At 36.0% G+C, this 16,237-nt stretch overlaps 3 protein-coding genes across 5 annotated transcripts in view; all 3 read left to right on the top strand.

Moving 5' to 3' along the window:
• LOC107674435 (protein YIPF1-like) overlaps positions 1 to 3,838 on the top strand; it is a 6,652-nt gene extending 2,814 nt beyond the window's left edge. Inside the window, exons 6-7 of one of the 2 annotated variants that reach the window (XM_016468411.1) lie at positions 498 to 614; positions 1,534 to 1,795. In XM_016468411.1, the coding sequence (XP_016323897.1) occupies positions 498 to 614; positions 1,534 to 1,559 (143 nt within the window). In that variant the 3' untranslated portion in view covers positions 1,560 to 1,795. Of the gene's footprint in view, positions 1 to 497; positions 615 to 1,533; positions 1,796 to 3,015 lie in introns of those variants that run through there. The other variant, XM_016468420.1, reaches the window with a different exon arrangement.
• A 608-nt stretch (positions 3,839 to 4,446) lies between these two features.
• On the top strand, positions 4,447 to 5,510 carry LOC107674428 (uncharacterized). The gene is made up of 2 exons (XM_016468399.1): positions 4,447 to 4,603; positions 4,715 to 5,510. Exon 2 carries the CDS (start codon positions 4,726 to 4,728, stop codon positions 5,473 to 5,475), a length of 750 nt encoding a protein of 249 aa, XP_016323885.1. The 5' UTR covers positions 4,447 to 4,603; positions 4,715 to 4,725; the 3' UTR covers positions 5,476 to 5,510.
• Positions 5,511 to 6,274: 764 nt separating this feature from the next.
• ndc1 (NDC1 transmembrane nucleoporin) lies at positions 6,275 to 15,486 on the top strand. Of its 2 annotated transcripts, XM_016467977.1 has the most exons (18): positions 6,275 to 6,399; positions 6,698 to 6,818; positions 8,210 to 8,311; positions 8,429 to 8,603; positions 8,956 to 9,085; positions 11,072 to 11,180; positions 11,271 to 11,322; positions 11,441 to 11,573; positions 11,677 to 11,769; positions 12,110 to 12,191; positions 12,271 to 12,435; positions 12,570 to 12,830; positions 13,136 to 13,248; positions 13,482 to 13,532; positions 14,192 to 14,255; positions 14,351 to 14,451; positions 14,551 to 14,711; positions 14,877 to 15,486. In XM_016467977.1, the coding sequence occupies exons 1-18, from the start codon at positions 6,361 to 6,363 to the stop codon at positions 14,938 to 14,940; spliced, it is 2,016 nt and encodes a 671-aa protein (XP_016323463.1). In that variant the 5' UTR covers positions 6,275 to 6,360; the 3' UTR covers positions 14,941 to 15,486. The 2 variants fall into 2 exon arrangements, with proteins under 2 accessions (XP_016323463.1, XP_016323469.1); XM_016467983.1 differs by lacking the exon at positions 13,482 to 13,532.
• Positions 15,487 to 16,237: the final 751 nt, after the last annotated feature.

Raw genomic sequence — 16,237 nt, 5'->3', positions numbered from 1 at the left:
ACGACTACGGCAATATACGGTTTATCTGAGTATTTCTTATTATAATTTTCATTAAAATAAAGTATATTTATAATGCAATGCCTTTATCACTGCTTAAATACTATGAAATATGTTGCATGCCTTATTCTGAGTAAACCACATCATCTCACAGAAGGATTTATTTCATAGTATTTAAGCAGTGATAAAGGCATTGCATTATAAATATACTTTATTTGAATGAAAATTATAATAATAAGAAATCAGATAAACCGTATATTGCCGTAGTCGTGTGTTTATTAGTCACGTTGAATCAATGAAAGCAGTTGAATCTTCTGAGCTGCTGGCTGCTGCCATAGGCATTTTCTGGGTTTCTTCTGCGAGGCGTATTTGGAGTTTCAGCGCGCCTCTGGCCTAACCGTGCTTCACTGAAAGATACGCTTGACAATCGCAGCTTCTGTCGAATCGCGATCTTGATTCCATTTCGATTTATCGTGCAGCCCTATATGTTGTTTTTGTAGGACCTTTCTGGATCTGTGCCACTCTTATTTTTGCCATCGCTATTAGTGGAAACATCTCCAGTTTTCTTGTGAACTACGGTCAGCCAAAGTACAAATATGTGCCAGACTTCAGGAAAAGTTAGAGATATGTTGTTTGAAATAACCTTGAGTTTTTAATGTAACAAAAAAGTAACGAACGTATACATGTCTTTATTGTCACAATTAATAACAATTTATTATCGATTTGACATTATCGAGTATTTTGCAAAAAACATTCAAAACATCCCTACAGAGCGCACGCATACATTACGTGAAGTCTAGACTAGTGCGTGTGCGCGTTTAGTGTGTTTTCTTTCACTGCATGATTCAGTCTATTAAAATGCATTTAGAATGATCACATTTTTTTTTCATGTTTTAAATCATTTCAAATATCAGTATTCGACGTTTTATGTGTAATATATCAAAACATTATTTATGCATTTGTAATTGCAGGTTAAATGCATTCATGTCTTGCATTAAACAAAATGTGTGTAAATACATCTAAATGCCGCTGCAGCTTCTGTGTTGATTTAATTTGCTGATTAAATGTAAGAATTTGACTCAAAAGATAATGGACACTTTTAGAAAAAATGGCTTTATAAAGGTAAAAATGGCCATAAAATGCAAAAATCAGTTTAAACTTATTGGAAAAGATTCATTTCTATCAGTATGAACTGACCACCACACAGAATATGAAGAATATTAAAAACATTAGGAGTCAGCTGTCTTCGGCAGTCCTTAAGGTACCAACACAATAACACACTCAGCAAAATATCGTCTAATTATCGTTATCGATAAAATCCCATGAAATATCGAGATATAATTTTTTTGTCAATATCGCACACCCCTACTTTTAATTCATTAATTTCTTTCAGGGGGGAAAAAAAACACCAAACTTTTGAACAGTAGTAGAATGCTGTGAATTCCACAAAAAAAAACAATAACCCTAAATGACCCAAACAAAATAGACCCTCTGGCCTCACCCTAAAAATGACACTAGTTCTCGATTGTTTTCCAGTAACTATGGCAGCCACAGCAATATAAAGCTATGCATGGTTAGTGCCTTTAGCTCTATGGGGTTTTCTCACCTGGCGAAATAGGAAAATCACAAGCCTGGTGTCCTACTCCTTCATGCAGATAGTCTGTGTCTATGGTTACTCTCTCTCCATCTACATCCCTTGTTACTAGTCATCTGCAGTTCCCCAGCCAGCTGCTTGACTTACGATGTTTCTCTTTGCACATGTACAGTATTATGTGAAGCATCCGTATAGTCTGTATTTTATTTTATTTTTTATTTATTTATTTATTTATTTTTTATGCATAGGTAAACATTTATATATAGTATATTCATAGTCAAAATCTGTCAGTAGGTTAGCTGTGTATAGGTACAGCGTTTATGTGAAGCATCCGTATAGTCTATTTTTTTTAAACTTATGTATAGGTAAACATTTATATATATATATATATATATTATATTTATAATCAAAATCAGTCAGTAGGTTAGTTGTGTATAGGTTTTTACTGCTTTACTGTATAGGTTTTTACTGTTTTGCCTCATTGTTGTATGCCTGTATTTATGTAACACCGTGGTCCTGTGAGGCACGACATTTCGTTCCACTGTATGTCCCCACATGCAGCAGAATGACAATAAAGCTCAACTTGACTTGACTTGAACTTGACTTGATATTACTGAATTAGTTCATCAGTATCAGTCCATTTTTGATTTATCAGCCGATATTGGCTATTTAATTGTATTGCATGCTCATTTTTCCTTATTTTTACATTTAGATTAGTTTTGCTGGCACCTAATACACACTTATGATTTTTTTTTAATTAATAATAAAATAACACACTGTTAAATGTTAAGATCTTTATCAAATCTCAAAATGAATATAACTTTTTCATACTGTACATTATAATATTGTTATGCTTAGACTGACTGGTAGCATTTAAAATGATTGAGTATTTTATATTTAATTTATTTAGGCAATATAGTATAGAATTTTAACATAATTTCTGGTTTATCTGTATTGTAATATCATTGCATCCCTAACATGTATGCATATGATTATGCACTCATTAAAACAATGCAAGTGAAACATATTAGCTGAAACTTTGACTAAAATGCCTCTTTTTTGAGTAAAATGCATCTCTGTGGTGGCCATTGATTTTTTTTGTTGCAAAAACACTAGATTTTATAACAGTAAAGTTTTGTAACTGAACTAGCAACTCATTGTCAGCATTTCGGCACTGCTTCTTGCAGCGTTAAAGGATCAAACAGGTTGGTGTCAAATGTGTTTCCCCAGTGGAGGGGTGTGTTTGTGGAAACACTAGCAGTAGTCAATGACTGGCTTGGAAACATGCCAGTTTGTGAACAGAACCATATCCTTATGGCTATCATGTGCCATCAATTACATTCATTTAATTAGGGAATGTAGTGTTTAGGGGACAAAAGTGCTGTCAGAGTCTGAAAGATTTGTGCTGTCTCTCTTTTTTTCAGACATGTTTCTTCAGTACATATGAGATGGATTCATCAAAGGTTCACAATGAGCCATTGACAGCGACCAACACTTCATCCACAAAGTTCAGTGAGGTGGCACTCTCTCACGTGCTTTGACTGCTGCACTGTTTTAATAATGATGAAATGGCATAGAAATGCCAGCACTTTTAGATGAGCCAAGTGTCATTTGATTGTAGTTGCTGATGGGAAAATAAGACATTTGCATTTGATGAGATGTTAACATGAGACAAGACTTCCTGTACATAATCTGTGCTCCTCGAGAGACTGTTATTCTTCTGTAATTGCAGCTTCTCCTCTTGCCTTATTAGAGAGAATCAGGTATCTTGATAATGAGATTGTGGGCTGTCTGGATTTCTTCATCTTATAGTCTGTGAAGGTAAAGCCTTTATTTTGGTATGTTTATGAATATAGGTGAGCAGCGAAACCTCGAGATAATCATCGACAACATGTTTGATGTTTTCTGATTTGAGGTTCAGACACATGTTACTGTTACAAAGTAGAGGACATGTATATACTGTGTAGCTGTGCTTTAAATATTCATTTGATAATTGAGCTTGAGATGGTTTTCAAAGGGTCACTCTCCTGTTTCTACCACTTTGGAAATGTCTACATGTACATAAAATGTTTTAACACTTTATAAAATTACAGTGCCAGCAGAAAAAAGGGATGGGAAAAATAAAATAAAATAGTTTGTTGAATTGCACATACACACAGAAACTGATTACATTTTTCAATTTGAATAAAGTTGGAAATCAAAGCTAGAGTTTAATGAAATATTTGACAAATTTTCAGTTCTCTGTGGTGGCCATTGATTTTTTTTAAATATTATTTTTACACTATATTTTTGAGAGATTTGTAAATAGATCTGTACCTTTTCTTTAAACAAGATACTTGTAGATATACATGCCTAGAACAGTTAATTGTATTCCAAGATGTCACATTGTAATAAATATTTAGCAGGTCTTTTTTCCCCATTTAAAATTACATGCACACAAATACAGACCAAAATTGTGAGCAGATGCTGAGCGTATAAAGTTTTTTTTTTTTTTTTCCCCCATTTATAATGTTTCAATGATTGATGATGATATTGATAGCCAAGTGGTTTTAAAGCAGATCATAGAATGTCATTCTCAGCATCATCAAGATTCACAAACAAAGGTTATTGTCATAGATTAAATCTATCTTGTCTTTGATGTCAGTATCTGATACAGTGCAAAGTTTCGTATATCTCCGAACACCATCAGCAGTGCACTTTTAACCTTGTTTCATCACAGTCATTAGATTAATTAGATAAATTATCATTTTTTTTAAGTTGGCACTGGTGTTATGAAATGGCTCGGCTACATTTTCCGAATTAACAAATAGAAAATTTGTGTCACTTGAAACTGTGCCAATGTGTGGTGTGTCCTAATTAATGGTCATTCTAGCCTTAGCTTAGAGTTACACCAAAGCTGCCTCCCAAACCTATAACCTTTGTGAAGGAATGTCAGCTTCACAAGTCACTGTTTCCCTTTACACAGTGGATCAAACATAAGAAGGCTTGATTTTTGGAGCACTGCATTCACAGGTATCTCCTGACATTGTTATTTTAATGACCTGCAAATGGAAAAAATATTTAAAGAGGATTTGACCCGACGACCTGTATAAAAGAACATGTCTTTTCAATATTGCATTTAAGACTGCAAATGAATGATGGCTGGGAAAGTGGAAAAGGTGTCCAAATACGAAACTTTAAAGCTTTTGGAAAAGTGCCGGAAGGAAAGAGACGATGCTTTGCACCGTGAGAGTATGATGAGGGAGAAAATGAGACAATACGAGTCTCGAATGAGATCAACCGAAGCGCTTAAACAGAAATTAAAGCAATTGACTTTGGACAACAAGGAGCTGCGGAAACAAGTGAAGGTCCTGCGGGCTGAAATTGGTTTAGAGTCCAGTCCTAAATTTCACGGTAAAACCACCAAGGATATAATCAACGACCTGCACGAGAAGGAGCGCGAGTGCAATTCACTAGTTGAAAAAGCGGGCAAATTAAGTTTGACGATTGATGAACTGACATCCGAACTGGCCAACACCGTGACCTCGAAGACTCTGCTGGAGGACCAGGTCCAGTCCCTGCAACAGAACCTGAAGGACATGACCAACAACCAGCGGCGTCTTCTGAAGCTCTGGGAGGACAAGAAGGCTCAGCGGGAGCAGCTGTCACTGCCCGCCATACCGCAGAGACCCGGGCAAAAACCGCTGGTGCATAAAGGCGTCCAGACGGAGATGTCTATCAGTTCAAACCAGATATTACCCACTAACGCTTTTGAGCCCAAGACCCGCCGAGAGATTGATAAAAGCAGAACCAGTTTGGAAAGACGCAACATCACTTTAGCAAATGGCACTCATCGAGAGAAAAACGCTTTAATTCAGAATGAAGCGAAAGGAATACACAACTGACAATTATTATTTCACGAATTGTTTTTGTGTCTGTCTACGCCTCTTTATGCTGCTCAATGCCTATAATACTTTCAAATAAATGTATTGTGATTTTTTTAAATATGTATGTTTAAATAATTAAGAAACAACATGATCGAAACTTAAGGAGTATAATTATTTCTTACGTATTGACTCATTACAGTTTTTTTAGACTGTTTGATGTAATGCCCACAAAACATTGTGTATAATGAAATACTGTTTAACATTAAATATAAATGTAATTTATTCATTTATTTACTTATTTATTTACTTTTTAACTAAGATAATTAGCCTATATAATTCAGTGATACAATTAATTAATTTATATTTAATATATGCTTCACAATAGTAACGTTTTTACATTTTAAAAAGAACGGCTATAAATCTGCGCAGGATTTACATTTATGGATGGACTAACGTTATCTCTTTAAAGGGATAGTTCACCCAAAAATGTGAATTAATTTACATTTACTAAAGATTTACTAACGTTTATATAAAGTCTCTCCAAACATTTATGACCTTTCTGATCTTCTGCAGATCACAAAAGAAGAAATGTTGATCAAATAGTTTTATTTGATCGTTGACCATTAATTAACGAAAAACACATATTTCTCCAAATATCATCTTTTATGTCCTACAGAAGCAAGAAAGTCATAAACTACACGAGGGTGAGTTAATAATTGCGTAGTTTTTAATTTTGGGGTGAACTACCCCTTTAAGTGTGATTGTATTCAGGCAGTAAATCAGACGCACTCGCAGCGGTCCTTATGAGGTCCTTCGAATGTGTGGCGCGGGTACTCTCCACACTTTTGCTATGTTGATATGGATTTTACTCAAGTGATGCTGAACTGAAACAAGAATGATAAAATGTTTTCGCTGAAACAGAATTGTTGGTTTATAAGAAAGGTAAGGACTGGTTAAATATAAATCGTGATTAAATAACTGGACGGGAACTAACCAACTAGGAAGTTAGTGTTTAGTCGACAGTGTATATAAAAGACTTCTGGATATTATCATGCACTGTGTGAAATGTATTGTGTCTGTTCTTGATAAAGTGTATTTAATTATATAATTATTTGTGCGGAATTAGAGTTAGCGTTTAAAGTTATAATTCGTAGAAAGATTGTGTTTGAGACAGGCTGACAAGCAAAGGTGTGTGAACTGTGCCTAAGCTAGACCACATTCTCATCTCGTTTATTTTCAGGTTGTGGTATGGAGTGCGGTGTCGAGCATTGCATGGTCAGTGCTTCTCTTGCCCGTGACAGCTGCAGTCTTTGTGCTCTTGAGTAGATTCAGCTTGTTTCACCCCATCCAGTGGATTTCAGGTGAGGAAACGAGTACGAGTGTCTAACAAAATGCATAATTACAATAAGTTACTGATACTGAGACGTGCTCGAGTGTGAATAGATTATTGATATAAGCAGTAGTTCTGACCTTAAGGGACATAATATACATACTGTGCTAAACCCTGATTTATGAAATAATAGTGAGAAATCAGTTTTATTATTCTTTTAAAGAAACGATTTATTGATCCTTTAGATGATATAAAAAACATTTGCATGTGTTTTATGTTTTGTATCATATTTGATTAATCAGAACTCTATGATCCATAGTATGATGAATTTCTTATAGCTTGTAATGTAAATCAAAGAAATCTTTATAACAGACTACATACATAAAATGCATATAAATATCAGTTGTCACTCTGTAAACCAGTAATACAGGTGCATCTCAATAAATTAGAATGTCGTGGTAAAGTTCATTTATTTCAGTAATTCAACTCAAATTGTGAAACTCGTGTATTAAATAAATTCAATGCACACAGACTGAAGTAGTTTAAAGGCAGAGTAAGTGATTTCTGGTAGCCAATGTTGATATTTGAAATCACCAAAACAAACACGCCCCTACCCCAAAAGGGTCTTGCCTCTATTCTGATAGCTCCGCCCCACATATACGTACGCAACCCAGGCAACGATTAGTTCTGTGAAACAAAGCAAAACCAATGTTACACCTAGACACGCCCCTTATTGCTGATTGGCTACAAGTTTGTTTTGCGATTCGGCCCGAATCAGTTTTCTGTAGTGTTTTCAAAGTGTGTTTAGTGTTTCAAGTGTTTGAAAAATCACTCACTCTGCCTTTAAGGCTTTGGTTCTTTTAATTGTGATGATTTTGGCTCACATTTACTACTTCAGTCTGTGTGCATTGAATTTATTTAATACACGAGTTTCACAATTTGAGTTGAATTACTGAAATAAATGAACTTTTCCACGACATTCTAATTTGAGATGCACCTGTATGTCTTAATGATATTTGAATGCTTAGTTTTATTATCAGAGCTCTGTATTTTTTATTGAAGTGTGTAAAACATATGCAATACAATAATGACAGATAAATGTTCCTCAAAAGCCTGATGTATGATATTTGATACATTTAACGTGTGTTTATTAAATATAATGCATAAATAAAACTTCACAACAAATAGACGTGTACCACAACCTGAAGAGGGACATTTTTTGGATTTTACTTGCTAAAAAATATAAACTATCAATCAGATGAAATGTTACATCATGACATACTATCAATCAGCAAAATTTTTTCCAGCAAAGTTTTGATCATGTTGATTGTAATTTGGAGGCGTTAGAAATTCATGTATCAAATATGATATATATGGATATGTGAATTGCACATTAGTCAGTATTTCAAACATTGCTTTCAGAATGCACAAGTCTTCTGACGGCCTCAAGCTCCATCTTTTCCCTTGTGGTGCTGTGTGGGGTGGTTCTGATCACTGGCCTTTTCAACCTGGAGTTTTACACTTGTGAGTAAACTAGATTGATCTTTTATGGATGTGCAAAGTCATTTCATTTGCAATTATTGCATTGCATTACAGGTTATGCTGAATATTTGTTTATTTCACTCTTTGTGTTTCATTAAGTGGTTCCCTCCATTCCATGTTCACGCATGGCTCTCCTGGGGACGGTGCTTCACCCACGACAATGTGTCCATTCTTTGGTCTACTGCACCATGGGCATGCTGGTAATGTGGTGTGCTTCTGTTACCATCGGGGGACGTTACAGCACTCTGGGAATTCCCTGCAGGCAAAGTGAGAGGTGGGTTATGACCTGATTCTGTTTGTCCCACATACGCTGATCCGTCGACGTTCTCAGAGGATCGGGTTTCAATAATTGTATTCCAGGCACTGTGGTTCATTTGACCCCAGGCCAAGAGATTGACACTCATACAGTTATCTTAAGTTGTTTTAATTAACTCTGTGAGTAATCTTATCTTAAAATTACCAGAAGGTCAGTCTTACCGTAATATAGGCCAAGTGCACCTCTAAAATACAGATGAAATGCAGTCTCTGTCTTTGTTTGGTTTTTATTGACATGCTATTGTTGCTTAATGCAATTTCTAACAATATGTGAAAAATAACTGTCCCATATTTTATGTTTGCTTCTGTAGTGGTGAAGTAGTGACTTGTCTGAATGAGTATCATCTCTTTCTTCTCCTGGCTGGGGCCTTCATGGGATACAGTCATAGTTTCTTGGGAGTGGTTCAAAATATGTACTATGTGTCCTTTCAACCCATACAAGTAAGTATTTGGCTATTTAGATTAATTGTTAGATGTTACACATAGTGGTTGACTGATGTGGTTTTTATTTTTTTGAAGGCTGTTACTAATATCTTTGAAAGCAGGGTGGCAGATGAATCCGTGTATCATTCGATCATTCGTTTTTTTATTTAATTTTGAAAGTAGAAAAATTAGAAAACGGCTCCTTTTTCGTATTTTCATTTTTTTCCAAAACACGGAAAACGAGAATTCAAGCTTAAATTTTCGTTTTTCGTTCTTGGGTGGAAAAATGAATAAACAGCTTGAATATTCGATTTCTACACGTGGGCGGGAATTAAACGCCCCTTTCTGCTGATTGGTCAGCCGAAGATCAAACCGTGCCATCATCAGTTCTTCTGCAGTATCACGCAGCAGAATAATAGTCCTCTACTGCTGCAGTTGTATGGATTCTTAACGCATGGAATATACGCCACGAGATGCATAGGATTCTTTTACGACAGATATGCATCCGCTTCAAAAAAAAAAAAAAAAGTCACCATTCTCTGCCATTAAATTGGCAAGTGCCAGCAGGACATTTTTGTGTTATTAAGTAATAAGCCTTTAGAACAACATTAAGGTGAATATTCACTCTAGTTCACACAGTTCCAATAAATTGCGATGGGTTAAATAAACTCAATAAGCAGACAGACGCGACTACAGTCAAGCGCAGACCAGTATTGAAGTGCACAGGAAATAAGCAGCAGTCATATTTAAAGCAGTTTAAATTAATATTGAGTACTGATTGACGTTCACTTGGATTTTTTTCCCCCTTGAGGGGAAATAACTTAATACTCATTAATACTCATACGACATTTATAGTCGTATGGTAAAATGTATATTTTTAATTGTGTAACGTTATGTTCAAAATAACTACAAAATGTCATGCCTTTGAAAAATAAAGAGAACAACAGAATGCGCTGCTTTAGCGCGTCTCGGTCTCATTGAGCATCTTTCTGGCGCATGCCACAAACATGAACCACAGCTAATACTTGTCTTTTAAAAGGCTTCATTTAGATTATTAAAAAAGCTACTTTACAGTCTGGAAATACTTTAGGCTATAGCAAATAAAGTGATAGGACCCCCTATCACTTTAAGAACTGCTGGTCTACACAGAAGAAAGAACTGTCTAGACTCTGCCCACGTACGAGTTGTCGAGCTATTCATTAGTCTGTTTGATGAGAAAAATATGAAATTGATAAAATGGGTTATTAATCCGTACAACTGCAGCAGTGGAGGACTATTATTCTGCTGCGTGATACTGCAGAAGATGATGATGGCACGGTTTGATCTTCGGCTGACCAATCAGCAGAAAGGGGCGTTTAATTCCCGCCCACATGTAGAAATCGAATATTCAAGCTGTTTATTCATTTTTCCACCCAAGAACGAAAAACGAAAATTTAAGCTGAATTATCGTTTTTCGTTTTTTTGGGAAAAAAAACGAAAAAGGAGCCGTTTTCTCATTTTTCTACTTTCAATATTAAATCAAAAAACGAATGATCGAATGATACACGGATTCAGATGTGGCCAATATAATATATGATATTACACTGTTTAATTTAAAGATGGCATAGAACACATATGAAGCAAATGCTGCATTTAATTGATATTTGTTTTCCGCAATATTTAGTCAAATAATTCGAAATCTTTAGAAAATTAGTCTGTTTGAAAGAAGTAATTGGGAAAACAAGAATCACAAGGTTCAACTCCTTCAGAAGGGCGCTAGGTTCACAGACCTGTCAAAATAAAAGTCCCATGTTTGAGTTTAATCGGCCACTGATGGATAATTTAAAAAATGCAAAATGCTGACCAATATATTCGCCATGACAGTATATCAGTCTACCACTGTGTAGTATCCATTTGTAAAATGTCTTGTAGTAGGATTGAATGAGAAATAACTGAATCATTAATGCTTCCATTAATCAATTGTTAATGCAAATCTCTTTTGTCCCTCACACATTCGTTGTGAAGCAATACAAATATCCGCGGTTCAAGGGCTGTCTGCCAATGGTGGTCAAGTGCAGTGTTATTCAGTCCTTATATTCAGCCAGGAATTTTGCTGCTCTCTATTTATTTTTTGGTAAGTTACACTGATGATCAGAGATACATCCTCTAAAAATGATCTGTTTTCCTGCTAGATTCTCTTTAATTGTTGTTTTAACTTTCTTAGGGTATGCTCCTAAGACCTGGATCTCCAGCACACTTCATCTACAGATAGACAGGTCAGATTGGGAACTTTAATCGGCCAAAACTGGAATGTTTAACTAATGTGAATTAAAGTAACATGAACCCATATTCAAGAATATTCATAAATCTTATGTTGCTTTCGCAACATTATAGTTCTCTCCAACCACTGGATTCACTGACTGGACTTCTAGAGTTCTCCCTCCTTTACCACCTGACAATCAGTGGCACTTTCCTGTATTTCACCTGGTATCTCACTGTGCTTCTCTTCAGGATTTATGTCACAGAGGTACTTAAATGTGAAGGTTTTATTGTAGGATATATCAAAGCAAATGACATTACTCTAGTACCTGTTTTGAAAATGAACCTGATGGCTGGTTGTGCATCTTCAGGCCTACAGTTTTCCGGTGCAGTCCACATTTACTGAGGATGCAGAGCAATGTCTTCCCAAAGTTTTGGCTGAGACGAACACTTTAGTCATGAAGGTTAGGGTTTGTTCTTTATTAAAAAAAAAAAAAAAAATCTAGGGTCAGAAAGTTTTAAAATGATCTCTAGGCTCATGGAAATGAATAAAATCTTAAGTTATGAAAATGTCTATAGTGAATATACATTGTTAAACTTACCTGTTAAATATTGCTTTTTGTGAGTACAACCTCTGTAAAATGTATTGCAATAAAAAGTTGTTAGCCAGTCATCATCAAAAATTGGAAATTCATAAATTAATTTGTCAAAACATGCTGAAACCCTGAAAACAGATCCTAAATGTCACTGATACCTGTTTAAAGATGTTAAAGTTTCTTAACTGATTAACTGACTGTTTTACAGTTTTTCGCTCTACAAGACCTCGCTCTGTTATCACAACATTCTCTCTCACGCAGACTAGAAGTCTTCAGTCTGAGTCAGCCAGGTACAAACTAAATACTTTCTGAGAATTCTAAACTCATTGCTGTTCATGACTGGTAAACTAACGCAACCTGCATATGTAGGTGGTCACCCTCATAACTGGAATGCCATCAGTAGGGAATGTCTGTCTTTGCTGAGTGAGCTGACGCAGAGACTGGTGGCTCATCAGGATGCGGTTGCCTCTAATGGCCGAGTCAAGTCTCAGTCTGCCAGCAGTGACACCAGATCAGCTTCTTTAAGCAGCTCAGGTAAGGCCGCTTAGATAAAGTCCAACAAAGGGCAAATCTAATCCCAAATATGAAGTCCAGTACTGCCCTTGGTGACACACGAGGAATCAAACCGCTCCAGAGAGAGTGATTTTATTTTTCTGTTTTATCTGTAGTGATGTCAGGAACAGAGGACATTGCTGAGACCCCTCGACTCGGTGTCCCGCTAAGGACCCCTGGTTCAGTCTTCAAGTCATCGGTGGGGGGTGTGCACAGCGCTTTGACGGCTCCTTTCACCCCAGATGTTGACAGCCCTTTCTCTTCCCCTGCTATTCGACGTCTGGTTGGCCAACAGGAACCCCTGTCTCCCTGGTTTGGTACAGTACAAAGCCCCCATATCATGAGGAGAGGGCCCAAACTGTGGAGTGCCTCCACAGGTGAGACAGCAAGACTAAAACTCACATTTACATTGAGTAAAATCAATTTTTTAAAAATATATATTTTTTTAATTTAATTTATTTTACTAAAATGTAGTTTAAAATGATTTTAAATGTAATTAGCTTTTTTTTTTCTTTTTTTTTTTTGGATATGGTTTTGTGATTATTCTTATGGTATTCCTGTGTTTTTTGTAAATCATTGTGAGAAGCATGCACACACTTGTGAACAATGTATACTCTTAAAATAATCTAGTTTATTTTAAGAGTTTAAAACTTTGTTTTTAAGAACTTTGTTCTTTTTTCAGAGTCACAATCCAATGGCAGTCCTCCTGCCTCCCCTGCCACTGTTCCTAGTCCTCCTGCAGCCAGTGAGAAACCCAGCTTCCTGGCCCAGTGGCTGCAGAACAGGAGAGAGCAGGTAGCATCTTCATCTAATCACACCTGACCCGTAAATGAATCCTTTATTATTTCATAGTGTTTTCTTGGTTTCCAAGCATGTGTATCCATAGGAACCAAAACAGACAAGCTTTTGAGTTTCCAGTTCGGTTGCTGGGGAAAAAAGGAAGTTCACGTTTCACTGTGATACCATTACATGGCCTAGAGACACCTGTTAACTCATGTTCCTGTCATACTCTCAATTGTTCTGCTCAGGTTAAAAGCTTTTTGGCAAAGCGGGTGCTGATAGTGTATTTATTTAACAAGGTAAGGTTAAGCAGAAATGAGCTGAATGGAGGATATGTCTACAGCTGCATGTTGCATGCTCCCACAACAGATTTTTAGTTAGAGGAATCATTAATGCATGTGTCTAGATTCTGTCCATGTTTAAATTAACACCAACATCATTAGTCTCCCCTGTCTTCTGGTTCTATTTCTGTCTAAGGTTGTGTGTTTAGATTGTAGTGTTAGATTATAGTGACCCAGTTTACATACGGTTTAAATAAAAGCGTGGAATTATACAGATTATGCTTTATAGTTTTTACTTTATACAAAATCAGTTCAATCTTTATCTACTCATTTTGCAGTGCATTTAATAATAATATTGGAGGAACTGTAGATAAACTGGGTCTGTAACTACGTCTGGGTCCTTGTTTCTCTCTCACTGGGTTGTCAGGTCAAGGGCTTCAAAATTTATATATATATATATATATATATATATATATATATATAATCTTGTTGCATGTGTCAAATCGCATAGTGTTTTTAGAATCGAAAGTACATTTAAATTGTGAAAAATATTTATGAATTTTTCAGATGAGAAATAAATGCATTTGTAATTTCTTTAAATATATGCTTGGCTCCTAATGTCTGAAGGTCTGAATCATGGTTTTTCCCTTAGTAAAATGTTTTCTTCTAATGTACAGCTTCCAGAAGCCTCTTCCCAAGCTCTGTTTGCTGACAGCCAGGTTCATATTTGGGCTCTCCAAGGTCAGAAAATAGTGACTAACTTTTCAGAATGGGCCATATTACATGTTTATTTGTTTTAAAAATGCATTTTGCCTTGTGTTGCTTCTGTTTTCAAGGACTATCTCATCTGGTGGCAGCCTCTTTCTCTGAGGATCAGTTTGGAGTTGTGCAGACCACGTTACCCAATATTCTTAGCTGCTTGGTAGTATTGCTAGAGGTAAAACAAAAGTCATTTTTGCACAAGTGTTAAAACTGATCCATGAATTCAAATGGAGACAAGCGGATTAATTTGGTTAACCTTAATTTTTAATTGTAGGCTGTTGACAGACACTTTAAACTGCCACATGCCTCCAGCAAACCTGTGAGGGCTGTCTGCAGAATGGGTGACTCCACCTACAAAACTCTAAGGTTTGCACTGAGGGCTGCGCTGAAGACAGCCATCTACAAGATAACTACAACTTTTGGAGAGCACTTGAAGTAAGTCCCATCATTGTTTGCAGTAATATACAGGATAAACAGAATAAATTTGTTTTGGGGACCTGCTGTATGTATCATGTCAAAATACATGATCATCCTCTTTGACAGTGCAATGGTATATGTTTATCCTCAATCATATTAATTTGACTTAATCTTTGTTTACAGTGCTGTGAATATTTCAACAGAACATAGAAAAAGGCTTCAGCAGTTCTTGGAATTCAAGGAATAGTGCAACACGCAACCTCCTCAATACCTTTGGATATATGTGTGTCAAGAGACAAAAGAGACAATATGCTTCTTCAAAAGGTCTGATATGGAGGTTTAGCACTGTCACTCAAGGCCTTACTTTACAGCCAAGTGCTGCACTTTTTTTCCCATTGAAATCCCAGTCACATTCTAAGTAACATTTACATATTCCTTATACGTAACAATCATTCACATAATCTGGGAATTTTGTTTTGTGTGTATGTACCTGCGTACTACAATGTGATGAGACTTCAAAATCATGGTGGGGACTTAAGTAAATTTTTAAGGCATTGTTACTCTTCATCTTCAGTATATTAAAATTTTATTATGCTCCCTTTAACAAAAATGGGGGTCCCCGTTTGCATCTTGCATCATTAATTGTTCACATTTGTTCTACATTTGTGATGTTTTTTAGCACTCTGATTGGATGGTAAATTTTCAAGGCCTGTGCATGTTACATGGATCTTTGTTTCCACGTTTGTTTAATGTCAAATATTACATTTTTGAAACCTTCATATAATAAAACTTTTTTTTTTTTCCTAAATGTCATATGAATGGCTGCAGACAACGTTTTGTGTAAGTGCGAAATGTGCATTTCCTCCGATATCCGGCAGATGTCGCTGTTTGTGTTCTGCGCTGCACGGCAGATCGTGATTACACGTTTGACTACATGTTGAATATAAATTTAGTGTGATTAATTGCAAATTGGATTTTATCACAGAATATTATGTAAACTCTAATGCAGAGAAAACTCATATTAAAAGATAGATTATGATTATATTTATTATATATGATATTTAAAAAAATCCCCCCCACAAGCTCGTTTGTTACACTAAATACTGAGACTGATGCACCGTCCACACTCTGATTTCTTAAATGTCTAATGGGAAAGTGTGTGTGAAAGTTTAATGAATTTATAGTTTCGTAGTTCGTGAAGTTCTGTGCCTAAATATGAGCCGACAGCAATATGTGGTGCATCAAATCGGTACACTTTTATGGAGCTCAATCCGGTAACCTTCGAAAGATGAGCGCGTGCCTCTATTATTTTTGTCAGTTTTATGTGACATTACCGGTTTACACGCTTTAAGGACGAAAAGGCGGTTGTTTCACTTTCATTCGCTTTTAAGAAGGAAGAGATGGAGCAATTGCTGGGTTTTGGGGTTGGTCTTCACACTGAGGGAAGGATGGATGAGTTTTACACTAGTGTCGTTTCTGCAGCTGTGGACTGACAGTCATTTAACCACGGGTGAGTTTACTGCACTTTTACCACAGTACATAAA

The sequence above is a fragment of the Sinocyclocheilus anshuiensis genome, unplaced genomic scaffold (genome assembly GCF_001515605.1).
Source record: "Sinocyclocheilus anshuiensis isolate Anshui unplaced genomic scaffold, SAMN03320099.WGS_v1.1 scaffold962, whole genome shotgun sequence".
Taxonomy (NCBI): Eukaryota; Metazoa; Chordata; class Actinopteri; order Cypriniformes; family Cyprinidae; genus Sinocyclocheilus; species Sinocyclocheilus anshuiensis.
Note: the sequence above shows the minus strand (reverse complement) of the source record. Positions and strands in the feature narration are given on the sequence as shown.